Raw genomic sequence first — 27,470 nt, 5'->3', positions numbered from 1 at the left:
TAAATATATCTAATGTTCTAATTCGTGAAAATATGGAGAAATGATGTGAAACTGGTGATTGAAGACATCTGTTAGTAGCACAAATGCATTATGTAAAAGGTTTTTTTAAGATTACAGTTATTATTTTGAGAATGATAAATGAAATGGCTGCTAATGAACAGTTCACAGTCATAGCCGCACATGGCGGTTAGAAATGGGAGAATGAAAATAACTGATGCAGTTTACGTCTATCATTTCTCTGAAGCTCATGTAAGTCTTGGAATATGATATAATCAGAATTTGTGCACATGGTTGGAGGTAAATTTGCTTTAAAAATTCATTTTCAATATGCTGGCTAATTGAACATAATAATAATAAAAAATAAAAATAAAAAATAAAAATTCATTTTTAAATCTTCACCAAATGTATTATTTTACTTTGTGTAGTGAAAGCAGAGAAATATTGAAGTTTTGGAAGAATCTTAAATCCATTACTTTCTGGCAATATAACAATTTAAAAACATAACAAAATTGTACTTATGAATAAACAACCCCTGCCTGAGAGGCTTAATCATTCCAACAGCAAAATTATAGTTAATATTTGAAAGCAAATTATTAGTATTTTAAGTCATACTTGGTAATTTCTAGGTAACAAAGAATAAGTGGGATTTCAGGAGAGAATTTAAAGAAGAGGTTCTATTTGTATATACACTAATAGTTTAGAGAAGGTCGGATAAGTACAGATTCTAGTAAGTGGAGAAGATGAGACTAAAGGTGAACTTTGAATAAAATTGGGATTTAGGTAGGGTACAGAGAAGAAGCAGGCAGAGAGAGGAGAGAGTATTTCTGTCTAAGGCTGAGGCAAATAAGAGTAGTAATTTGGAGTCACTGAGTTATGGTCATAAATATGGTCAAGGCTTCAAAGCTGGGTTGCCATTACTCATTTCACAGCAAAAGTAGTAAGTGAGGGGGGGTGGGAGTTTAGGGAAGAAGAAAGATGCAAGTGAAAGGAAGCAGAGCTTGTTAATCTTTATCACTTAATTGCTGAATATGGACAGATTTCTGATAAGCTGTGATTGAAAAAGATGTTTCGTATTTCGTGAATAGTGGAATTTAACTACCCATTGTCACATCCCCACCTCTACTGTCCATTTAACTAATATCATAATCTTCCCTATAATGGGGAAAAGACTACAAAGTACTTAAGTTGCTGGTTAGTGTTAATGGAAAACTAATGCAATTCAAGTTTATTGGTCTTTTCTCATGCAGGGCAATATCAATATACTTACATAATTGAAGAGTAACAAGGATAAAATCATATTCACAGGGTCTGTACTGTGTAAGGGAAAGGTATTTCTAACTTCCCCTGTCATATAGAAATCTCTAGAAGTTTTTGTCAAAGCATTTTTTGTCATTGTCTGTTTTCTTCAGATGCAATAGAAGCTATAAATATGTTATGTATTCAGATATATCTGAATAAATATTCAGATAAATATTTGCCCTTTTAAAAAAGTATATTTTTAATTCTTCAGGTTGAGCTTAAATCATAGATCTTGTCATATATATATATGTCATACATATATATCATTAGTTTTGGGTGAAATTTAGAAATCAATGATGTTTCAAAACCATGATTAGATTTAAATATTTTGTAGATGATCTTCTTCATAGAGAATAACCACTTAGCTATGGAGCTTTAATCTGAGAATTGGGTTTTTTTTTCCTTGACTGAATTCTCCCATTTCTATCTGTAACTGACAAATAAGAGTATTTGTTTTGATATCGATCTATTTATATTGACCTTTCATGCTTACCTCATAAACTCATTAAGAAACCTATGTTAGCCTAGATTAATTCATATTTCACTCAATCTGTCTAGAATTATGTAAGTAATTGTTTGTATTCTGTAATAACAATTTCTTTTAGCAGGTCAGGTTGTTTCTCCTCAGTCTGCTCCAGCCTGTGTTGAAAATAAAAATGATGTGAGCAGAGAAAACAGCACTGTTGACTTTAGCAAGGTAAGCTTTTCTCTCTCATTTAAGTAAGCCACTGAGTTATTACTAGAAATTACTACCCATTTTAAGAGGTGTTGACACAACTTTTTGCATGCACTTTTTTTTGTTTCTTAGCCAAAGCTTGATACTGTTATATATGACGTTAGCATTTAAGTTCACATGTTTTGCTTATTCACGAAACCAAATGTGTAAGATTTATGTATAGTCTTCAGGTTTCAGCCACTTGGTATAATGTATCTCTTTGAGAAAAACAGGATAGCTGGACTTCACAGAAAATTTAACAGAAGTTTATTGTTTAAAACTATTGCTAGTTTTTTTTTCCAAAATCATTTTTCTTCTATCTGTGGGAAAACAAACCATATGATATAAACTTAATTGTCATAATCGAGGAAGGTCTTAGTGTAAGGAAACACTAGACCTGATAAGACTGAACAGAGTTTTGAATAAAAATATAATAACAACTGATTCTGTTGAGGGATACATCTAAATAGAGACAATTCAAATGAGATCATTTACTTGAACATGTTCTAAGAAAATAGAATACACGTGACTTTGGTTAGCAAATTCCTGACAGCGTATATGTGCTGTCGAAGGCTATGGCAAACTAACACTTGACCAGAAAAGAGGAGTTTCCACATTGATGAAAAATAAAGAGGGTCAACAATTCTCTTTATCTGAGTGGCTGAAACAGTAGTAACCAAGAGTGATTTTTTTCCCCCTTGAAAGCACTTAGGACTGGCAATGACTGTAACAGTGGGAGGAGGTGGGAATGGGAGGCAGAGTAGAAGTTGCCTGCATCGAGCTTCTGAAGATTAATGGCGATCAGCTCCTTGCTGTTTCAGAATGCCTCTGCCAGTGCCTAAATGGTCTAGGTCTAGTCATGTGCATGTTATTCCTCTGGTGCCTGGTGGAGTCTCCGTGGGAGCACAGTGTACCAGCTTAAGTCTGTTAATTATGCGTGCAGGGACTGGGAGGCCAACAAAAGGGGCATACTAGTCCCTGTGGGATGAAACAAAGGCATGAAAAAGGACCTCCACACCAGCAAGAGAGAGAGGTGAGGGCATACTTGGGCTGTCTTTCTACAGTGGTTCAAAGCTCATTTCACCATATGGAGGCATGTGATTCAAATATTAAGCCAGTTCAAATGTATTATTCCATTTGCCGCTCCAAAAAAAACATATCTTTTTAAAGCATTACATCTTCATTCATCTGCAAGTTGGAATAAAATTGTCGCAAGCTGCCATACATTTAATTTCTGAAATTCTTCATTTGAAACAATATCTTTTTAAAAACAATGACATAAAAAGTTGCTTACTTATTTATGCAGGCACTAACAGTATAACAAGGGCATATTTAACACTCTCAAAAACAATGATAATGCATCACATCCTTTGAAATAAACTACCTTTTAACTTTTTTAAAAGATATAACCCCTTGACACTGAATTTTATATCTCCATATCATTTTTTTTAAGATTTTATTTATTTATTTGACACAGAGAGAGAGAGAGAGAGAGAGAGAGAGTGCGAGAGCAGGAACACAAGCAGGGGGCGTGGGAGAGGGAGAAGCAGGCTTCCTGCCGAGCAGGGAGCCCGATGCGGGGCTCGATCCCAGGACCCTGGGATCATGACCTGAGCCGAAGGCAGCCGCTTAACCAACTGAGCCACCCAGGCGCCCCTCTCCATACCATTTTGCTTTTAGTTCTCCGACCTACCTTTGCAGCCTTCACAAGTGCTTTATTACAACTGAAAGAAAATGAATACTGTCAATCGGGGAGAATATTCTTATCTTCAGGTCCCCCCAAACAATTAGAACTACAGAAGAGAGAAAAATATATATCTTTCCTTTAATCCTTGTCTTTCTTACTGCATTTCCAATCACTGGTGCATTTCATCTTTTAACAGGCAAGTGAAATTTCTATAGCCCTCTACTCAGTGCCCACCATCTCTATTCCCCAGTCTCTTGTCCATATCATGGCACATTGGAAAGAACATGGCTTTTGAGAAAGAACATCAGCTCTTGAATCCTAACTCTAGCATTTATAAGCTATCTGATCTTGGAGAAGTTCTCTGAACCTCAGATTTCTCATATGTAAAATAAGAACAATATTACCTATTTCTAATTTTGTTGTAAAGATTAAATGAGATAATATAGAGAGAGAGCCTGGCAGAGTCCTCCTGAGCATATAGCAGATATTCAATAAAAAGTGGTTATTATTATTGTCGTTGTTGGTAATATTAGTGGAAATAGTATCAAAAATAAATACTAGACCAGAATTTAATATGTTTTGGTCTCCCCCGGATGTCTAGTGCCTTGAATGGTGCTTGGGATGTATTTGTTGAATGAATCCTATGAGATTTAATGTAATTTAAACCTTTAGTTCTGGAACTTTTTTCCAAGTAATACTTCTTACCTGATGACCTGGGAGGGCAGGGTAATAGGGTTTGAAAAGAACAAATGTGATCCATCATTATGGAGACAAATTTAGTGCCAGATTTTACAGATACATGAGTTAAGGGATTTTAGCTCTGATGATTTCAGTTTGGTAGTGAATTTATGAAAGCTCAGCTAGTCTCCAGGTTACTTTGGCTATGTTAATATTTAAGCTTTAATACTTAGATTCCAAACCCGAGTAGAATTTTGAGATGTTAAGGGGGAAAAAAGTCTTTATTCATTTCATGTGACTTAATACTGTATCCTAGGTACCTTTAATCTACATATTTTTAACCCTTCCAATGGATAAGCTCATCAAATCTATTAATTTGAGGAATGTTTTTGAATATAATCTGAGTTGTCAGGTTTTTGCTTCCCATAATGCTTTTAAAAAGCAAAGGTGTCAAAACACTCTATATCTTTTTGTTTTTTAAACTAAGATGGCTATTTTAGTATTTCCCAGATGTTGGTGGTGTTTCTCTTATTTCAAGTGACCCAAAGAAGACTTCACGTTATTTTCTATGTAGAAGGAACTTTCTTTCGCATCTATCTTTAGTATGTGAAACATATTACAATGAGTGGATTTGGTTCAATGATAAATCCTTGAACTATAGGTAACCTTAGAAATCTTCTCATTTAGAAAGTGAGAAAGCTGAATCCCAGAGAAAGTAAGAGAGCTGCTCAAGATCACTGGCTGGTTAGTGTCACAACACCATTTCTCCCCAGAGAATCCCTATTAATTTTCTTGTACTTTCTATAATGGGCTTAAGACTTAAACTTTCTCCCTAAAGTCCCATCACTGCTTCCTTCACATCTCAGCATGTGGCTTGTCCAGACACTTCTTGTTCTGCCATGATCTTCTGTCTAACCTTGTTCCCTAGAGATATATCTGTTTCTCACCTGCAGCTTAAGTACCAAATGCCCAGAATAAAGCTTCTTTCTCTTCTTAGCTTAAAGGTCTAGAGAACCCAGAAGCATGAGTGTGAATCCATAGTCATAAGAGTATATACCTTGATTTCTTCAAGCTCCTCTTCAGAGAACCAGAAAATTCTGGTTTCTTTATGTTCATTCCAACTGCTCGAGTCCACGTAAGGATTGTCTTAAAGGTATAATTTAGCCTAGTTCTTCAGAGCAGTTTTAGGTATTTGTAATTTTATAAAAGGTTAAATTGTGGTTCTTAAATATGATCTTTTGTTATATTAAAAGGTAGTTAGATTGTCAGGGTTCTTCTGAATAATATATTAGCACAAATACAAAAATATAGGGCTAATGCAAGAACAATATAACATATAATTGTATAATATAATAATATAATTAGATAATGTATTATATAATCTATTACTCCCAAATATATGACTACCCCAAGAATAATATAATGTAATGAGTATAATATAATGGCTATTCCATATATATATTATTTAACTATAAATTATTACATTTTAAATCAAAAGACAAATTTGCTAACCCTGAAATTATGCTTTTTCTAAATAACAGATATAAATCGATGATATATTAGGTATTATGTAATGCAAAAAAAAATTCAAATGCTAGGGTCATATATTTACTTTTGTAAAATTAGACTATTTTAGCACACTATGTATTCCTTGATTTAATTAAATGGCCTCTTAAAGCATTTATTTTTATGATTGCCACCAGACTGAGGCACAGACGTCAGTAGTTGAGGCTACAGCATTTGTCAAGCAGTAAATGAATTTATAGAGAGTTTTTTGGGTAGAATTTAAATTTCTCAGTAAAGTTATGACAGGTATTACCAATATAATTCATATTTATCAATTATAAATTTTCTCAAAAAGCTGCTTTCTCACTTTAAATTTTGTTCCAGTGTATTAACATTGTATAATTGTTATTTCCATTGGGGGAAAAAAGACCCTAAAAGACTTATGAAGATATATTATGCTTTTCTCACAGGACTAATAGTATATAGGTAATCTTTTATTCTCTTCTTGAAAATTTATGCGTTATTGTAAAATTGTAAAACATTACTAATTTAAAGCATTTTCAATGTGTGCATTTCTTCTAGCTACAAAAATAAAAATGAAAATATGATAATAATTCCCATGAAATTTAACCTTCTATTATTAAGGTAAATAAATACTTTGTATCTATAAATTAAAAAGTTAGATTCCATAAAAGGAAAATATTTACCATGTAATATCCCGATGTATATGTTTTATGAGTTTACAAATTTATATTTGGAAGTATTTTTGTAGAATAAAAACTTTAGAATTTATAATATTTGTCATAAATTTTATAGGCAGTTTTGTTTTGTTAAATCATTTTTTTTCCTTTAAAATAAAACCTTGGTTCTATTTAATGTTTTTAGTGGAGTACTGCAGATTATTTTTATGTTTAATCCTTGTGATAAAATGTGTATTTCATATAATAGGATTTATGTTTTATGGCACCCTTATCTTATAGAAAAATTAGGTAGTTATAAACCTTCTAACTAGCAATGCTGAGGTCTTGATTTCCGAAAGTAACATATTTAATGTAGTCACTACAGTCTGGCTATGGACTTCCTAAGGTACTCATTCTAAAAGTTGTAATTTTTTTCATTTTAAACTTCTTGGAAAAAATCTCAAATCATTGAATTTGCAAAAGAAAAAAATCTTAACCTCACCTATATTTACCAGAGCTCTTTTCTCTCTCCCTTGGCTATCCCGACTTTGACCTTCGGCCCCCATTTCATTAACATGAGAGCATAAAACCAATTACTGTAGCAGATAAACTCTTATTCTCCCTACAGATACCCATAAAAAGCAACTCAAATGAATTAGAAACAAGAAATAAGCCTTGTGAAATTGACTATAGAGTCACTATTTGGTTTTTACTGAGGCCCTGTGCATAAAAATTGATATTTACTCTTAAGAATGTTTTACAATCATTTTCCAGAATTCACCTTTTAAGCATTTCTTCTTGTTAATGATCACTTTTGTTTTGTGTACGTTCATTTCCATCACAGACATCTCATATCAGAAATTTAACTGTGGCTCTTTAGCAACTTCAAATGTTAATACCTTTATTGTTTTCTTTACTCTGCTATATCTAAATTCTAATTTCTGATGAGAAATTGAAATTGAAGAATGATCAGGCCAAGTATAGAATGTGAAGGATATAGAAAAACTAGAAGAAAGATGGAGACTAAAGTCATAATTTATACTGTAAGGAGAAACATGGTTACATTTCTTTTGAAATAGGCATATTTTGAGTATTAATTGAAATGTGCACAAAATTAAGATAACGTAGTATAAAATATCTAAATTTATTGGTGAATACTCATTAAATTATGATTAAAGTAATTCATTTACTTGAGCACGTAAGTTTTTCTCCCTGAAAATTTCAAGATTGCTGATGCCAAAGAAGTGTCTTTTAAAGACACGAAATAGAAAAACTAGAGTATTCAGCTTATTTATGAGAACATAGAAAAATATACAAGTAAAAAATAGTTACTATTTTTAAAGGGCAAATGAGATGGTTAACTATCTTAAAACTTTATTTACATTATATTTATATAAGCTATATTTATTTTACCTACATTTATTGATGGATTACCATGTGTGAAGCACTGTGTTAGGATATGATTTAGCAAATTTTGATTTACCTTATTTTACTTTGTGATGCTCTCAGGTTGATCTGCATTTTATGAAAAAGATTCCTCCAGGTGCTGAGGCTTCAAACATCCTCGTCGGGGAGTTAGAGTTCTTGGATCGGACTGTAGTTGCGTTTGTCAGGTTGTCTCCTGCTGTGCTGCTTCAAGGACTGGCTGAAGTCCCAATTCCAACCAGGTAAAAATTATCAGAGCATCTTTTGCATTTTTCTTAAACCATTTTTTGGGTAACTCCTCCCCCAAAAAGCAAAACAAAACAAAACAAAAAACAAGAAGTAAATATAATTTCCTCTGAAAGTTTTTTCTAGAAACTAATGGGTCATTCACAAAATTGTTTCTTCTTGTTTGTGGAAGAGGAGAAAAAGTATTTTAAAAATTATTCGGTCCTTTCCTCCCTCATCTCAAACTCCAATGTTTTCTTTCAGGCTTGCTCCTCAACTCTGAATACCCTGGTCTATATTGCCATATAAAACCTTTCTTATAATGTTGGTAAAAAAGATAAAGTGTTAGGTTTGCCTCAAAGATTGCATTAGACTATGGGCTAAAAAGAGGATCCAGCAGATGAGGGTGGTCAGACTCAAAAAGGTAAAGGTTTCGAAGGCTTAGCTTATGCTTGACTGAGTAGGCCTTCTGAATACATGTAAGTACCAACCTTAGGAAATGTCTATCTAATGTACCATGTATTTCCATCTCAGGCACAGCATGCTTCCCATACACAGAGTCTGAAAAATCACTGGTAGTAGATTTGTCATACTGTGGTTGAATTCAAATCAAAAGTACAAATTTAATTTGATTACCTAAACTTATTTTTCATTTAACTATACATAAAAACTAACAACTTAGGGATAACACAAACTGAATTACATTGTTTATCACTTATTTCTATTTTATACATAAAATATATTTCCAAGGGCAAAACTGTGAAGAAAAAGAAGACTATTGACTTCAGCATGTTAGGTTCCTAGCAGTTCATCCAGGGGACCTTGCTTTCTTCCTTTTTCTCTCTATCGAATGGGATTTCTATATACACATAGCCTTTCACTCCATTCGTATTCCCGTAGCAAAACATACTTAGGCAGGGCTCCATTTCCCCCCTGTTGGGTGCCCTTTGATTGACACTATAACTGTTTCAGATGCTATTAGTATGTCTCCTCTTCCAAACACTGAATGCCTCAGCCAATTTAAAATGATGAAAAGTTCAGGTGCTATGGTACTGGGTTTGTAAAATATGTTTCCTCTATGGACCTTCGGCCTTAACTAAAAACACAGCAGATTATATCACTCTGTGCTTTGATTATGGATAAGATATTCCAAAAATGTGGAACAGTTTAGCCGGGAGAGGCCTCATTTCATAAGACCTCAGCTGACTAATATGGGATTTGGTGTTCAAGTACCTATCCTTGGCTGCACATGGGTAGCTTAGTTGCTTAAGTGATCAACTTTTGATTTCTGCTCAGGTCATAATCTCAGGGTTGTGAGACTGAACCCTGGATGTCAGGCTCTGCACTGGGCATGCAATCTGCTTAAGATTCTCTGCCACCCTCTGCCCTTCCCATCCCCCAAAAGTACCTATCCCTGAATCTGTGACAGGAACAGATTTGAAGCAGGAACCTGGTTACCACTCAGGTTATAGAAAGAAGTGTCTGTTCATCCTGTTGGAGGGCTACTGAGAGTTCTGATACATGCCAACTTTTATTAAAAAGAGGAATGATGACCTGAGCACATTAAAATGACATCTGAGTATGATTAGACTGCATTTTTCTGTATACAACTTGTAACCTATTCAGAGTTTCTGGGAATTTGGACTTCAGATTTAAGATGTCAAACTTACTAATTGTAGAGGTATTATTTTAGTAGTTTAAAATTCCTTTTCAGTCTACCAAGCAGCGCATTCCCGTTCCACCATTAGGAAGGTGTCTGATGAAATTCTGCGTCAATGATGGCTCTTTATGACAAGGATAGTTCCTGTATTTCAAAAGAAAGAAAAGAAAAATTCCCAGGAGTAGAGAAAAGCCTTAATGGGGTTATACACCCTCACTTTGAAAACTGTCAAGGTTTAGGTGACCTCATTTCATACTGACATAGCAAAATATGTGTAGAGAACAATGGAGGAGAAATTAGGGGCACAGGAGAGCCACTGTATAAGGAGAGATTAAAAAGACTAGACTATTTAGTTTGGAAAGGTGAAAAATGGAAGAAGATTAGTTAGACAAATAGAATAAAGAAAGCTGTTCGAGGTTCCTAATTATTCTCTCTTAGGAGGACAAAAGGGCACACCATGAATATAATAGCAACACATAGTAAAAATGTCAGAGAATAAATTTTTAGGACTTTATAAATAGCTCATGGAGTAGAAGCCTGAAAAATGGCAAGATGTACATAGGTTACAAAATTTCTTGGAAGTATTATAGTTGATAAAGCACCTGCCACCACATTAAGCTATTTCTGTTTTAAATTTATAGTGGACATTTCTGTGTAGTAGAAATTGACTTGGATTCAGGTACAGCTGACACAAAAAATCAATGTCAGACTCTCTAAGACTATAATATATGCTTTATGTAAAAACATGCGTAATCACTAAAGTTTGTAACTAAATGAAGGGTAGGGTTATAGTATCTGTTTTACTTACACCTTATAAAGCTATTAGTCTTCACATTTAAGACTATAAACCATTTAACAAGTGAATACCACTGAATTATATTGCAAAATATATGGCATTTTAAAATTTTCACGATTTCACTCTAACATTGAAAGCATCCCTTTTCAGAGATAATTACCGGTCCTCCAAAATTAGAGCATGTACTGATTTCTTCAGAAGCTCCAGTTGTGCTGATGACTTTGCTAGGCTTTCAGTCTGATTTAGATAGAATACCACAATGCAGTCAGTATTTTTATTCCTCCAAAATTGGAATGAATAGATCATTAACTCCCTATTTTTTTCTTCCTAACTGATCTTTGATTCCTGACAAAAAAATTTTTATTTAATGTAAATTTAACATATATCTACTGTTTTTGACCATATGTTCTTTCTTTGTTTATAATACTATATTACTTTTTTCCTCTTTACCTCATTCTATAATTTGCATATTAGTGAGTTCTTCCTTATAATTCAGAAAAGTTTAATCATATTTTACTTTTCTCACCTTCCTCCTCTAAGGATTATAATAAAGATTATAAAATTCTCACTAACCACCATGTAGGCTCTACAAGTAATTAAATGGGAAAACACTGAGATCAAAATAACCATGGATTCCCTTTGTTCAAGGGTCTTAAGTATAAAAGTCAATCATTATAAAGTGCTTTAAAGTAGTAATAAACTGTGAAAAAATGTGTAAGTATTTTACATTGAAGTCCTCATCTTAAATAATTCCTTTGAGCTGAGTGATTCTGTAACTACTAAAGTTATTTTTTATATTTCTACCATGAAACTTTTTGTTTTTTTTTTCTTCTTCTTAATTACAGATTTTTGTTCATTCTTCTGGGACCCCTGGGAAAGGGTCAACAGTACCATGAGATTGGCAGATCAATTGCAACCCTAATGACAGATGAGGTATTTATTCAAGTTCATTGGGAACATTTTCCCTTACTAGGTACACTTAACTTTTGGAGTTCCTGTATTCATGATTATTTGTTGTGAATCAGATTTCTCTGTATTGAATCCCCCTTCTTCTGTGCTTCCACTATAAAATTTCCTTTGGAAATATTTGTTTGAAAGGGGTAATAAATTCACACACATGGATATAATGCTTTAAAACCTCATATTCTAAAGAAAATGATTTAGTGACACTTTTGAATGTATTTATTAATATTCCCCTATAGTATATGTGCTGCTAAAGTGAGCCCCGTTGTTAGTATCATTATAAATCTTGTTTTGGGCAAAATAATTTTAGGACTTGAAAAAACATTGGTAGTTATCTGAATAGTATATATGATACCAAAAGCTATGCAACATCTATCAACTCTCTTTACAGTTGCCTGAATGTTCTTAACCTGAGAGTCTTTGAACCATTAGAGGAGCTATAGATGAATTTCAAGGCGTCTGTGATCTCTTTGATACAGCACACAAATTTTTCTATGTAAAAAATTTGTATGTAATTTTTTTGGACTGGAAAAAGCTTTTATCAGCTTCTCAAAGAGGTGTATGTCTCAAAAATGTACAATCATAAAAATAAGAAATAAGTACTAACATATAACTGGTTATGGAAATCTATTGTTTTTATTGTTAAGGAAGAGTAGATACAAAAGATCATGGAAGGGTCATACATTCAAAATTCAGTAGTAAATAACAGATTATGCATTTTTTAGAATCTCATCTAAATAATTTAATGTATTAATTGAAATACATGGCTTTGGATACTTGAAAATCTGTAAAAAGAGCAAATTAGTATTGTATAAAATTTTCCCTAGGTTTATGAAACCTGGAAATTTGAACTTGGTTTGGAGTTTGATATAAATTCTATTATATCTGTCCAGATTATGTTTTAAGGTTTTATATGGATCCATTATTGATATTTACACATAGGAAACCAAAAGCTGAAAGAAAAACACATTTTTTTTATCAATTTGAGAAAGAATCAACTTAATGAGTGTATTCCTTTCCTGTGGCTGCCGTAAAAACTTAGTGGGTGATTAAAACAAGAATAATTTATTTTCTCACATTTTGGGGGGCCAGAAGTGTGAAATCAGGGTGTTAGCAGGGGGCCACATTCTCTCTGAAGGCTCTAGGGGAGAATGTTTCCTTGTCTTTCCAGCTTCTGGTGGCTCCTGGCATTTCTTGACTTGTGGTGGCAAAATTCCAATCTCTGCTTCCATTTTTACATGGCTTTCTTCTCCCTTTCCTCTGTGTGTCTTCTCCCTTTCTGTCTCTTAGAAGGATATCCATCATTGGACTTAGAGCCAACCCTAATCTAGGATGATTTTATCTTGAGATCTTTACCTTCATTACATTTGCAAAGACCCTTATTCCAAATAAGGTCACATTCTGAGGTTCAGGTGGACATGTTTTGAGAGGACACTACTCAGTTCACCACAGTGAGTATCACGTTATTGAGGAAATCTGGAACAGGACAGGGGAGTTGGAAAAGGGCTTCATGAGGACCACAAACCTGCTCTAGTGGAACTGTCTTGAGAAGACACTCACGGTATCTTTGCTTTTAGTGTTTCCATATTGATTAATATTTTGCAGTTTTTACAGTATTGCAAAATATATGCCACTGTGATTCGCAGTCCACAATTTAAGTACTGTCACTTTTATGCACATATATTTCATGTTATGTTATGTTTCTATATCTACCACAATAGGACATAAGATATTTCTGGGGCATGGGATATATTATACGATGAGAGGAGCATGTTGTGTCATGGGAGGTTCATATATACGTAAGGTATCTCTCTTCCTAATTCTTCTCTTCCCCAGTTAGGAGTCAGGTTTTCTCAACCGAAAGATGTCAGTTCCAAAGTCTTTTTGACTAATCAGGTGGCCATGGAACAACAGGGAAGCACCCATGTTTTTTAAATCATAGATTTAGAATGAGAGCAATTTGAGAGCAAGCATTAGCCACCTAAATGCGGGCTCAAACATAAATCCCTTTGACTTGAAAGTTTAGAGCTTAGTTTTAGGGCGATTTGTAACTCTCTGTGAGCAGTGGGATAGAGAAGCAGAAACAGAAAGTTACTCCAGAAAATCAGAGCAATTGATTATAATAGTAGATCCATTGAATACCAAAACAATGTTTAAATACTTTTAAAAGAGAAAGAACATTTTTTATTGTTCAAAGCCCAGGTAAAGAGGTTGTTCTGCTTATCTAATTGCCTTGAAGGCAATGAATAGTTATACTCATTAAGAATAAAATTTAATATGTTGGTTCATAGTTTAGTTAAGAAAGTGGTGAATCAGATTATGGTATCAAACTGTAAATTCCATGATAGCAGTTAACACTTATCATTCATTTTTGTGCCCTGATTTTGTCAGGTGCTCAAATAAGTATTTGTTGACTGACCTTTGTTGGTTTTTCTCCTCTCCATACTGGAAATTTCTTGTGGGTAGTCATTCTGTCTTTTCTTTTGTATTTTTAGACTTAGCATAGTGTCAGGTCTTCAGTCAGGGTTTAATCTTTTTTTTTTAATGAGTTAATAACTGAATGTGCTAGTCATCTTAGCAATACCTGACATTAAATCAATTCAGTAAGCTATTTCTTCCTTTCTGTTGAGCATTACCAGCGATAAATCATATGATTTTGCTTATTGGCACTACTACCAACTACCATTGGCGTTACTACCAATGTTAATCCTTTAACATTCTTAAACATTATTAAGCACACCAAAGAGCTTTTGTTTATATAAATAGTATGCTGATATTTATCATAATAGAACTTAAAGCTGAGAATTTAAAAAATCTGTATTTATGAAATTCATTTAAAAATAATAAAATCAGTATATATTAACATAAATGACAGTTTTATGAAAACAAAAGGAAAAACAAAAACAAAACATTACTAAGAGTGGCATTGTTTTTCGTCTTCTTGTTCTGGATTTCTGAGCCAAGAATTCTCTCTGTTACCCAGATTTTAAGTCAACACTGACTCTTTCTCTTCAATCAGCAAGCAGGCCCAAATATAGTAGCTACTTAAGAAATACATATCAAATAAATGTCCAGGTTTTCCCCATCCTTAAAGGGAAATCCCTTACTGCTTCACATAGCATCTACCATTGAAGAACTGTTGGCTGAATCTGAATTTCAAAAGCTTTGAAAAGGAGTAGCATCTTCCTGGACCTGGTTATTTTAGCTTCATTCATCTCAAGGTATTACAGTCTGATTTTTGTCACTACCACTCTATGAAAACTGCTCTCAGTAAGGCCACTATTTATAGAATATACTATTCCGTGTTCAGCACTCATGTCACTTGATCTTCTATTGGCATTTCACATTTTTGAACATCTTTTTTTCATGAATAACAACTAAAATTAATTGTGCGCTTTGTTTTGAAACTAAAACTTTGAAATGTGTACTATTGCTTACCCCAAGGTCATAAATATATTCTTTTATTTTATGCTCATGAGTTTTATACTTTCTCTCTCATATATAAGTTTTTAATATACCTAGAATTGCTTTTAATATGGGAGGTGGGTAAAGACCCAATTTCATTTTTATATAGTAACTTGGCTTAGCACCATTTATTGGTTAGTCCATCATTTATTCAATGGTTAGCAATGAGTGCTTTTCAAACAACAACAACAACAAAACCACCCATCTCTGTGCCATAACTATTTTAATTATAGTGTCTTTACTATAATGAGTCTTGGTCTCTAGTATGACAAATTCCTCCTTCACTTTGTTCTTTATTTAATTCATTTAATAAATATTTATTGAATGTAAACTATTTATCAGGCACTCTTGCAGTTGCTGGGGATCTATCAGTGAACAAAATAGACAAAAGCCTTTTCTTTCATTGAGCTAATAGTCTATTGGAAAGATGAACTAGCATATAAATAGGTAAAATATATGGTATGTGTGATAAGTGCTATAGAGGAAACCCCCAAGGCAAGGAAAGGAGAGAGGAGTGGGATGGGGAGAGTTTCAAGTTAAAATCAAGAACCTAAAAGAGGAGAGGGAGCAAGCTATTCAGATATCTGAGGGAAGAGCTTCCCAAGCAAAAGGATAAACAAGGGAAAATGCTTTGAGACAGGAGCATGCCAGGAATATCTGGGGAATAACAAAGAGGACAACCTGGCTGGGCAGGAGGTTTCGGAAAGGGAGAGGGCAGTAGGCAATGAGGTCAAAGAGACAATGGGCCAGTCTTTGTAGAGTATTTGTAGGTCATGTAAGGACTTTGAGTTGGGAAGCAAATGGAAGGTTTTGAGTAGAGAAATGACATGATTTGTCTCACATATTAAAAGCATCACTTGGCTTGTGGAGGAGCAAGGGAAAAAGCAGAGAACACTTAAGAGGCATTGTAACAATTTAGGCAAGCAATGATGGTGGTGAGAAAACCATCATTGCAATTCCACTTAAAATCCCGTTGGGATTTATTGAGGAGCTTGGTAAGTTTATTCTATGAAATATGTGGAAGAACAAAGGCCCAAAAATAGTAAAAGCAGGCTTGAAGGAAACAAACACATTTCCTGAGGTTCCTCCTAATTCATTGCTGCTTTTTTATCAGTCTCCATTTCTGGATCCTCCTTCTTCCCACCCACTGCATCGATGGGAAATTTGCTCCTAATTATCCACTCCAGTTTCTACATTATCAGTTTCTTCCTACTCTATCATTTCTATCACCTTACAAAGATGATCTAGAATCTCCTCTTTTAGAAAGAAGAGAAAGGAAGGGAGGAAGAGAGGCAGGGAGGGAGGAAAAGAATGAAGAAGGAAGGAAGGAAGGAAGAAAAGAAGGACAGTTCCTAGTTGTGTGATAGAAATGAAAACTGTGGGGGCGCCTGGGTGGCTCAGTCAGTTAAGCATCTGCCTTCAGCTCAGTCATGATCCTAGGGTCCTGGGATCGAGCCCTGGGTCAGGCTCCCTGCTTAGTGAGGAGTCTGCTTCTCCCTCTCCCTTTGTCCCTCCCCCTGGCTTGTGCGTGCTCTCTCTCTCTTTCTCTCTCTCTCTTCCCCTCTCAAATGAATAAATAAAATCTTTAAAAAAAATTTTTTTTTAAATTAAAGACATGGTCACTGGCCTTTTGAAGTCCTCCTTGACTCCTCTATATCTTTCACACTCAAATCTGGTCTGCCAATAAATCTTCCTGGCTCTACTTTCAAAATATATCTGGAATCCTACTACTTCTGACTTTCTGAACTGTTATCACCTTGTTCTTACCCATATCACCTGTTCTGTGCCACCATTATTATTCTATTATTGCAATAGATTCCTACTTGTTCTCTCTGCTATTGCCTATTTCATTCTGTTCTCAATAGACAGCTAGAGCTACTCTTCTGTAGGGCCTTCTAATGGCTTCTTATCTCATTCAGAGTAAAAGTCAAAATTCTTATGATGATCTACAAAATCCTACAGGATGACCTTTCCTCTCAGACCTCATCTTCTGTTACTCTCCCTCTAGCTCACTCCTTCCCTGGATCTGACCTCCTAGCTACTTCTCAAATATGACATGCCTGCTCTCACCTGAGAATCTTTGCACTGGCTCTGCCCTCTGTCTGGAGAGCTCTTGTTTCCAATACCTCGGTTTTTGCTAAAATGTCTCATTGAGGCCTTCCTTAATCACCCTACTTAAATCACAGCATCCCCCAATCATACCCCTATTCCTCTTCCCTGCTTCATTTTTCTGCATAGAACATAACACCTTCCAACAAAATATATACTCACTATATTGTTTACTTTCCATCTCTCCCCTCCCACTAGAATGTAAGCTCCATGAGGGATGGATTTTTGTTGGTTTTATTCACTGCTGTATCTTTAGCATATAAGTAGTTTGATAAATATTAAATGAATGTTCAGAGCTCATGTTTTAGCAAGGAAAATAAGCATGAAGCAACTAATTATATAATTACAATTACAGTGAAAACTATCAAGAAAAAGAAGAAGGTGTTAGGAGAATATTAACAAGATGTCTAATCTTGTTTGAGAGGGGATGAGGGAAGGCTTCTCTTAAAAGTCAAATGTATGTTGAAATCAGAATGTAGCTTAGCTACATAATGAGAAGGGAGAGAAGGGAGAGAAGCTGTTTAAAGTAATTAAGATATTGGGGAAATTGGTGATTGGAAATCAATAGTAAAGAATGCTTTTAATTTAAAAATCAAACAAATTGTGGTATCTATACCTCTGAGGAGTTTTAAGATAATAGGAAATCAGCTGTCCTGGATGAATTTGGACATTCATTTATCTAAAGCAGGTATAGGATCATGGGATCTCTTGAAGCAATTTTTAAATTAAGAGATCAACTCAAGAAAGATTTCAAGAGAGTTTAGTAAAGTAGCTAAACTCTTGTTGGGATTAAAAACATTTGTAATTCTTAAATGTTCAGATTAGGTCTCATGGCCATATAAAACTCGTTAGAAGAGGATAAATATTCTGGGCTATAATCTCAGTGGCTTGTGGCAGGGAAATCAGTGTTGTCAATATTTAAAAAAAATATATATCTTTCCCAAATACAACTAAACCATTAATATATCTTCGGTGTCTTCAATTTATCCTAAGCAAAGACTGTATATTTATCACACCAGTAATCTTTTGTGAAAAGTTCTTGGCTGGAAAGTAAACAAAAAGCTTTTGAAAATAATCATTATCTCTTCTTCAGCAATTTAGATTGAGTATCAAACCAGAAACTAAAACAAATGGTCTAAAAGTAGAATAAAACACTTGAAAGCACAATTTCCCTGGAAATTTTGGAATATGTAGCCATTGTAATACATAGCTCAGCATATAGAATAATTTACTAGCCCCAAGCCTGAAATATTTGTTCCATTTCATATTACATGAAATACAGAAAGTACCAGAAACATTTATATGATGTTTAGTATAGATCAATTTTTCCAATTTATCTTTATTTTTACTTTCTTCATTTGTTATGTTAAGTATATCATTTCTCTGTGTGTTAGTCAGAAGAGATTAGGTTATGCTGCAGGAATAACCACCTAAAATCTCAGTGGTTTAAAACAATGAGGATTTCCTTCTATCATGCTCGTTGTCTATCATGAGTTGGCGCAAGCGTTCTGCTCGTTATAGTCACTCAGGCACCCAGGCCCATAGACACTCCATCTCGACTTGCTTTTTCTCAGTCACTATAGCAGACAAAAGGCAACGTGTTTAACTTACACTTGAAAGTGACATGTTACACCTGAATGGGTGTATTAGTCTGCTTGCTACACTGTGTAGATATGATATATGCCCAGAGAATACTAATTTATAACTTTATTATTATTTAAAAATTAAAACAAAATAAGCCTTTTTAATTGGTTTATATGTACCGGGGTATAAATATTGCTAAAATTTTTAACATATTCTATAAATATTATCTCTATTTTTAAGCAAGGGCTTCTTTCTGAAAGTTTGATTTACCCACACACAAATAACCTCTGCCAAACTTGAATCCTTAATTCTAGTTTAATGAGCTTCCTTTCTTACTCCTTTCCCTTTCTCTTACTCCTGCCTCCAGAAATTTCAACATTCATTCTAGCATTCTAAGAAAAATATATATCTGTGTGCATTCATAGAAATAAACTAAATTATAATAGTTTAAATTAAAAACTTCTTTAGTTAGAGCTGCCAATTTTTTAAAATTGTGACATAACTAGGAAATGAAAACACTGAACATGTTGTTTTTATAATTGCTTTTTTATCTTTTACTTATTGTTTTTTTCTTTTCCTCCTATAGGTATTTCATGATGTTGCTTACAAAGCTAAAGATCGCAATGACTTGGTATCAGGAATCGATGAATTTTTGGATCAGGTTACTGTTCTCCCTCCTGGAGAATGGGATCCAAGCATTCGTATAGAGCCTCCCAAAAATGTTCCTTCCCAGGTATGTTTTATTTGAAAATACTCTTAAAAATGCCATCATTTTGTTGTCTTTTAAATACACGTACTGAAATGGTATAACTTGTTCAAAAGATTCAAAGTGATTTAAATTATAACCTCTGTGATGTTGTGATTTATAATAACAAATATATATTTGGTATTCATCCCGTTTTTTGTCACAGAGCTCCTAAGCCCCTTGAAATTTCCTAAGTGAGGAAAACAACAAAGGTGTCTTTTGTTATGTTAATGAGGTGACTTTTAGAACTCACCACAGGATGGGGGCTGGGGGTCAGTGGAGCCAAGCATGTGATTAGAGGGCTGGAACTTTCAGTCCCACCCTCTCACCTCCAGTGAATGGAAGGAGCTAGAGATTGAGTTCAATCACCAGTGGCCAATGGTTTAATCAATTATGCCTATGTAATGAAGCCTCCATGGAATCCCAAAAGGACAGGGAACTGAGAGCTTCCAAGTGGTGAACATGTGGAGAGTGGGGAGAGTAGCATGTCTGGAGAGGGCGTGGAAGCTCCTGCCCTTTCCCCATACCTTGCCCTGTGCATCTCTCTACCTGGCTGTGTTCCTGAGGTATATTCTTTTGTAATAAACCAGTAATCTATAAGTAAAATGTTGCCCTGAGTTCTGTGAGCAGCTCTAGCAAATTAATTGAACCAGAGTGGAAGGTTGTGGGAACATCTGATTTATAGCCCCACTCAGAAGCTCAAGTAGCAACCTGGGGAGGGGCGTGGGGGCAATCTTGCAGGAATGAACCCTCAACCCTGGAATCTGATGCTGTGTCCCATTAACTAGTGTCAGAATTGAGTTGGATCGTAGCATTGCTTGTGTGGTTGATTGTAGCATTGCTTGTTGGTTGATATAGCTCTTTGAAATTGGCAAGTATTAAGAAAATTCAACCTCCTGCACAGAATATGGGGCTCCCACCACTATAGCTTCTCATGGGGTTATTGGCATTTTCCTCCTCTCTGCTCTTCCCTTCTTGTGTCTGGAGCTCAGCATAGGATCCCTGATCTAGGAATTAAAGATCTAATTTTGCTGTGTGTCCAGATTTTCTTACCACTTGCTCTTCTTACTTTAATTATTTCTGTGACTACCTCATGGCTTAATTCATTTAAATCTTCCCAAGAGTATCTGAAAGAAAAAGAGAAGAATGAGAAAAGGCAAAAACTTGGCAGAAAAAAACACAAAGCACAGGGTGCAAAGGCCAGTAGATACATAGAGAATGTTCTAAGACCTCACCAGGAAATGAAATTGAGAAAACTGGAAGAGTGCTTTTATCAGATAACAGGTGAAACCTGTTAAGCAATGGTCGTAAACTTGTGGGTGATGAAGATTTGGTGCTTGAAAACAAGTCAGACATCTTTTGAAACATCACACAGAGAAGCAGCAGAGACACAACTTGCCTAAGCCTTTATTTATTTATTTTGAGAGAGAGCACGTGTGTGGATGAGCAGTGGGTTGGGGCAGAAGGCGAGGGAGAGAGAGAGAGAATCTCAAACAGGCTCCCTGCTCAGCCCAGAGCCCACTGCAGGACTAGATCGCACCCTGAGATCATGACGTGAGCAGAAATCAAGAGTCAGTTGCTTAACTGACTGACTCACCCAGGCACCCCAACCTGAGCCTTTAACCAAAGTTTCATCATCTGCTGAAGAGCCCACACAGAAGGAGCTTCTTGATCGACCTGAAGAATCTCCTGAAACAGCTGAAAAAGTAGTTGTTGCCCTCCAATGTCCAAGTGGGTCCTGAGAAGAAAGTTTGTTTAGTGTTGCAGTTCACAGGTCTTATTTGACTGGATGATAAAAATCAGGTACCACACATCCCTATACAGTCTTTCTACTTTCTTTCCCAGAAGGCCCCTGGAGGTGGAGGAAGGCTGGTCCCTGCAGCATATAGGAGTAACTGTGGATACTGTACTCAGTACGAAAGAGAAGGAGCAGAGCAACTAATTAAGAAATGAGAACTACATGTTCTACATAAAATCAGTTATACCATGACCTTATAGAACACTAAAGGATTCACATTAAAGTCATGCAGTACCTCGATTGAGCTCAAGGCAATGAACACTCTCATGTTGATATCTATGGGAACGTACGGACATAAAGGATTGGAAAAGGATTGTTCTCTGCAGATAATAGTTTTTGGAATGTGCCATCTTATAATATACCAAATGAAAACTAGATAAAAATGTATATAGTAAGGCACTCAATAATTTATATTTTTCCTAGCTGACATCATTTATCACTAAGTTGAAAAACAAAGACATATGACCTTGTTTTCTACCTTGCCACGCTGAGCATTTCATTACTCAGTCAAACTCTTTCAAGTCTATCGATTAGAAATGTTTATTCTGCTGTATTTCTAGAAATTAAACTTTAAAGACATTTCAAAGTTTTTTAATGCTTTAAAGTTTTTTTTGATATCCCATAAAGGGTTAGTATCCAAAATATATAAAGAACTTATAAAACTCAATACCCAAAACCCAATAATCCAATTAAAAATGGGCAGAAGACATGACCAGACATTTCTCCAAAGAAGACATCCAGATGGCCAACAGACACATGAAAAAGTGCTCAACATCGCTTGGCATCAGGGAAATCCAAATCAAAACCTCAATGAGTTATCACCTCACACCTGTCAGAATGGCTAAAATCAAAAACAAGAAATAACAAGGTGTTGGCAAGGATGTGGAGAAAAATGGCCCTCTTGCACTGTTTGGGGGGAATGCAAACTGGTGCAGCCACTATGGAAAACAGTATGGAGATTTCTCAAAAAGTTAAGTAGAACCATCCTTTGGTCTAGTAGACACACTACTGGGTATTTATCCAAAGAATACAAGAACACTAATTCAAAGGGATACATGCACCCCTGTGTTTATAGTAGCATTATTTAAATAGCCAAGATATGGAAGCAGCTCAAGTGTCCATCAATTGATGAATGGATAAAGAAGTGGTGTATATATCTATCTATCTATCTATCTAGCTAGCTAGCTAGCTAGCTAGCTATATATATATAAATATAAATATTACTCAGCCATAAAAAAGAATGACATCTTGCCATTGGCAACAACATGGATGGAGCTAGATAGTATAATGCTAAGCAAAATAAGTCAGTCAGAGAAAGACAAATACCATTCGATTTCACTCATTTGTGGAATTTAAGAAACAAAACAAATGAGTAAAGGGAAAAAAAGGAGCAAGACAAAGAAACAGACTCTTAACTGTAGAGAAGAAGCTGATAGTTATCAGAGGGGAGGTGGGTGGAAGGATGGGTAAAATACATAATGGGGATTAAGGAATGTACTTGTCATGATAAGCACCAGGTGATTAAAATAAAAACTTTAAAAAAAGTAAAAAAAAAATTAAAAAAGTTCTTTTCGGTATGTATGTATTGTTTACCTAATTAATGTCAAGATTTATTTAATTTTGCCTCGCACTAAATTGGAACATTTACAAGTTCCAATTTAGTGCAGGTGGATCCAGGTGGATCAATATTTTTAAAAATAAAACAATGACTACATTAAAAAAAAGAGAAAATTCAATGGCCGGCTTAATCATATTATATAGAAAATTCCCCATTACTGCTAATCATATTTATGATCAGGAATAATTTTTAAATTATAATCTTATGTATTAACTTTGTGTGGACATATGGTACAAAAATTATAAAAATTTTGCCTATAAAAATCCAGTGTGCATTTCACTCATTATATAATCCAGAAAGGTAAAAAGAAAGATTGTTGCTATTATTTGGTGTCACATTTTTTAATTGCAGGCCTGACTTTGTTGAGATTGGTGGCCAAATGTTTGTTAAGCCCACTCATATGGCCACCTCTGTTCCTACTGAATATGCCTCCTGAAACCCTCCCAGTTGTCATCTACTCAGCCTTGTCTTGGGTTCTTGTCCCTGTGGAGTACAACCTGTCAGACTCTACTGCTTTAGTTGACTCAGCCCTGGACATAGAAGTTTTCCTGGTTAGCCAGAGGTGGGCAAATGAACAAGTGTACCACTCAGCCATGAGTATTTAAAAAGGTCAGCTTAATCTCACTATCAATTTAAGAAATATAGAAAGAAAGAAGAAAAAATTCTGGTCATTTCATAATTATTAAAGATTATTTGATTTCCTTTTCTCAACAGTGACAATTTTCTGATTCTATACCTACAGCCACATAATTTCAGTTGATTTCAAACTACTAAAATAAAAGAAGTTGTTTAAAGAGTAATTTTAGGTAATGATTGACTTATTTTTGTACTTGTAAACATCTTTGCACTTACAATATTAGAAAAGGCAATATAATGCTTCTTGAAGTAATAAGAAAGAAATTAATCAGAGAAAGACATGTATCATATGACCTCACTGATATGAGGAATTCTTAATCTCAGGAAACAAACTGAGGGTTGCTGGAGTAGTAGGGGGTGGGAGGGATGGGGTGGCTGGGTGATAGACATTGGGGAGGGTATGTGCTGTGGTGAGCGCTGTGAATTGTGCAATACTGTTGAATCACAGATCTGTACTTCTGAAACAAATAATGCAATATATGTTAAGAAAAAAAAAGAAGAAGATAGCAGGAGGAGAAAAATGAAGGGGGGTAAATCGGAGGGGGAGACGAACCATGAGAGACGATGGACTCTGAAAAACAAACTGAGGGTTCTAGAGGGGAGGGGGGTGGGGGGATGGGTTAGCCTGGTGATGGGTATTAAAGAGGGCACGTTCTGTGTGGAGCACTGGGTGTTATGCACAAACAATGAATCATGGAACACTACATCAAAAACTAATGATGTATGGTGATTAACATAACAATAAAAAATTTTAAAGAAAAAAATAAATAAAATAAAATACAGACTGTTTTGGAAGAGAGACAGAGAGAGAGCAAGGGAACAGTGATACTCATTTGCATCCCCCTAATTTTGATATATTTGTGTTTTCATTTTCCTTCAATTAAAATATTTTCTAATTTCTCTTGTAAAAAATATTAATACATTGAGAGTGAGACTTTAAAAGTCACTTGTTAACACCATTTAGTTTTTTAAACATTAAAACTGAAGTCAAGCATTTTTTAAAACATCTTGCCTTTGAGGAATGATATTTTTGAAGCAAGTTGAGGCCTGGAAACTCTATTTTTAAAGTTATTTTTATGGGACTCTTTAAAATCAGGATTAATTATTGGATTCTGAGTATTAAGAGGGAGTAGTAGAAAGAACATTGAATTAGGAATCAAGGCATTTGGGTTCTGCTATGCTTCTTTACAACATTAGTATTTTTTAAATGTGTGTTGTAATTGAATAACAGATACTGTGAACTATGGTTTCTTTCATTAAATGAAGCAAGATAAATTAAAAGATATTAAATACTCTGACTTCATACTCATTCAAATACTATTTTCCCCCCATGGGATAATTTCCATGGTTTTTATGTTCTTTTGAAATGTGTGAATCACAGATTTTTTTTTTTTTTTTTTTTTTTTTTTTTTTTTGAGAGAGAGCACACACATGAGTGAGGGCCGGGGCAGAGGGAAAGGGAGATGTGGGGCTTGATCTCACAACCCTGAGATCATGACCTGAGCCAAAATCAAGAGTCAGGTGCTTAACTGACTGAGGGACCCAGGCACCCCATAAATCACAGATCTTTAAGCACTTTTTCCTCTCAGTTAAGAGAATAACTAGTCACCTCAAAGGATAACCTTGAAAATATTCATCAGAACTTTATGTCAGGCATTATAATCTCTCCCTTCTGTATACCCCAAACTTCTTTGCTTTTCTCTCATACCATTTACTTGCTTGTTGAAACCACAACCTTGTGTGAATCCAGCTCTTTAATCTGTACCTGCATTGATACAGCTGAGAGTAGCTGAAGGAAAACATAACTACGCTGACCGATTTCATTAATTCATGACCACATACTTCAAGTGGGTCCTTAATGTTGCAAGTTCATCATACTATACTCCCCTAGGCCAATAATTCTCTCTAGATGACTATTTCAGACCCGTTTTCTGTCCTCAAATCTTCAGCACATCCTTCCTGACCCTCACTTTCAGATTTGACTTGCTTCCCACTTCACTGAGAAATTTGAAATGATCAAAGAGAACTTCCATAGACTCCCACTACCATGCCTATCTGCCTACCGGCACCTGCACCCACATAATCTGCCTTCCCATATATTACTATTGACGAATTATCTGAAGTCAGCATTCTACCTTTGCACTAGATCCCATCTCTTCAAACCTATTCAAAGACATTACACCACCAATTCTCCTCTTTCTCTCCTTTATCAATTCTTTTGTTTTCACTAGCATGCAACCTTATTAATTTGCAAATCTTAAAAAAAAAAAAGAACTCTCTTTACTGCTACCACTATCAGCTACTCACCCATTCCTTTTTTTTCCCCCTCTGCAACCAAATGGCACAGGAGTTCTCTGTACTACCTGCTCCAGTTCCTCTCCTCCAAGTCTCTCTTAAGCTTTCTCCAATAAGGCTTTTGTCCCCATCACGTCACTAAAATTACTTACATGAAGGTCACCAAAGATCTCCACAATGCTCAATCACATAGTCAACTCTCAGTCTGAATTTCATTTAGCCTGTCAGTGAACAGCATTTGACAGAATTGATGACTTCCCTTTCCCTGATATGCTCTCTTTGCTTAGCTCCCAAAACATCACATTCTTGATTTTCCTCCTAGGTCACTGGTTACTCCTTCTCAGACTCCTATGCCAGTTTCTTCTTTCTATATTTTGAAATGATGCAGGCTCAGTCTGTAGTCATCTTCTCTTCTCTACCTACACTCATTCTCCTGATAATATCATCCAATATTATAGCTTTAAATCCTCTCCCAAATTTATTGTTTACTTTGAACTTGAGAGTTATTTATCCAAATGCCTGTCCCATGTCTTCACTTGGATGTCTTATAGATATCTAAACCTTGACGTGTCCAAAGTTTGAACTGAATTGTAGATTGTCTCATTTCTGTTCCTGTCTGCATCTTTGCATTTATGTTAGAAAAGGCAATATGATGCTTCCTGAAGTGTACAAGAAACTGATCTTTTTGAAAAGTCTCTTCTATCTGCACTCTCTTTTTTGTTAGGTCCTAATTCCAATCTTACTGTTGATCAAGCCCAAATTACTAATTTTTAATTTATTCTTAGATTTCCATTCTGCCAGGAAATACTCTTGGTTTCGCCTTTAATATTTATACAGAATTACACCACTTCTTGTTGATGCCACTGCCACCCTTCTAGTTCAAGCTACCATCATTTTTCTCCTGGATTATTGAAATAGTTTTTTAACTGGTCTCCTTGTTGCTGTCCTTGGCCCCTGTGTTCTCAATACAGCAGCCAGAGTGACTCCAAATGAGGTCATGCTACTCCTTTCCTCAAAACCCTACAACACTAACTCATTTCACTGAGAATTAATCCAAATACTTACAATGGTTTACTAAACCTACTCTGACGTCCCTTTACCTCTTCAAAGTAAACTACCACTTTCTGCCTTGCTCGCTCCTCTCCAACTATTTGGCTTCTTTGTTCCTTTTTTTTTTTTTTAAAGATTTTATTTATTTATTTGAGAGAGAGAGAGCACGAGAGGGAAGAGGGTCAGAGGGAGAAGCAGACTCCCCGCCGAGCAGGGAGCCCGATGTGGGACTCGATCCCGGGCCTCCAGGATTATGACCCGAGCCGAAGGCAGCCGCTCAACCAACTGAGCCACCCAGGCGCCCCCTTGGCTTCTTTGTTCCTTGTTCTTCAGACCCTATAGCCATACTCCTGCCTTGACACTGTCCCATTGGCTCTTCTTTCCTATCTGGATATCCCCCAGTTATTCTCAAGGCTTAGTCCCTTGACTCCCTCAGATTTTTCTCAAATGACACTTTCTCACTGATCCTACCTGATGGTTCTGTTTATAATTGCCACTCTTTCCTCCCTGCCCACCCGGCCCACACCTCAGACCAC

General features: G+C 35.3%; 1 protein-coding gene and 1 pseudogene across 6 annotated transcripts in view; both read left to right on the top strand.

Moving 5' to 3' along the window:
* SLC4A10 (solute carrier family 4 member 10) overlaps window positions 1–27,470 on the top strand; it is a 306,454-nt gene that overhangs the window by 204,202 nt on the left and 74,782 nt on the right. For 3 of the 6 annotated variants that reach the window (XM_073883384.1, XM_073883379.1, XM_073883370.1), the window contains exons 7-11: window positions 1,905–1,996; window positions 2,958–3,047; window positions 8,075–8,232; window positions 11,517–11,604; window positions 19,379–19,525. In XM_073883384.1, the coding sequence (XP_073739485.1) occupies window positions 1,905–1,996; window positions 2,958–3,047; window positions 8,075–8,232; window positions 11,517–11,604; window positions 19,379–19,525 (575 nt within the window). The remainder of the gene's footprint in view (window positions 1–1,904; window positions 1,997–2,957; window positions 3,048–8,074; window positions 8,233–11,516; window positions 11,605–19,378; window positions 19,526–27,470) is intronic. The other 3 variants (XM_073883375.1, XM_073883388.1, XM_073883386.1) reach the window with 3 other exon arrangements.
* On the top strand, window positions 19,797–21,677 carry LOC112809757 (UBX domain-containing protein 8-like; annotated as a pseudogene).

The sequence above is a fragment of the Callorhinus ursinus genome, unplaced genomic scaffold (genome assembly GCF_003265705.2).
Source record: "Callorhinus ursinus isolate GAN/ISIS: 27379988/994484 unplaced genomic scaffold, GSC_fseal_2.0 scaffold2, whole genome shotgun sequence".
Classification (NCBI taxonomy): domain Eukaryota; kingdom Metazoa; phylum Chordata; class Mammalia; order Carnivora; family Otariidae; genus Callorhinus; species Callorhinus ursinus.
This window is presented reverse-complemented; position numbering and strand designations above follow the sequence as displayed.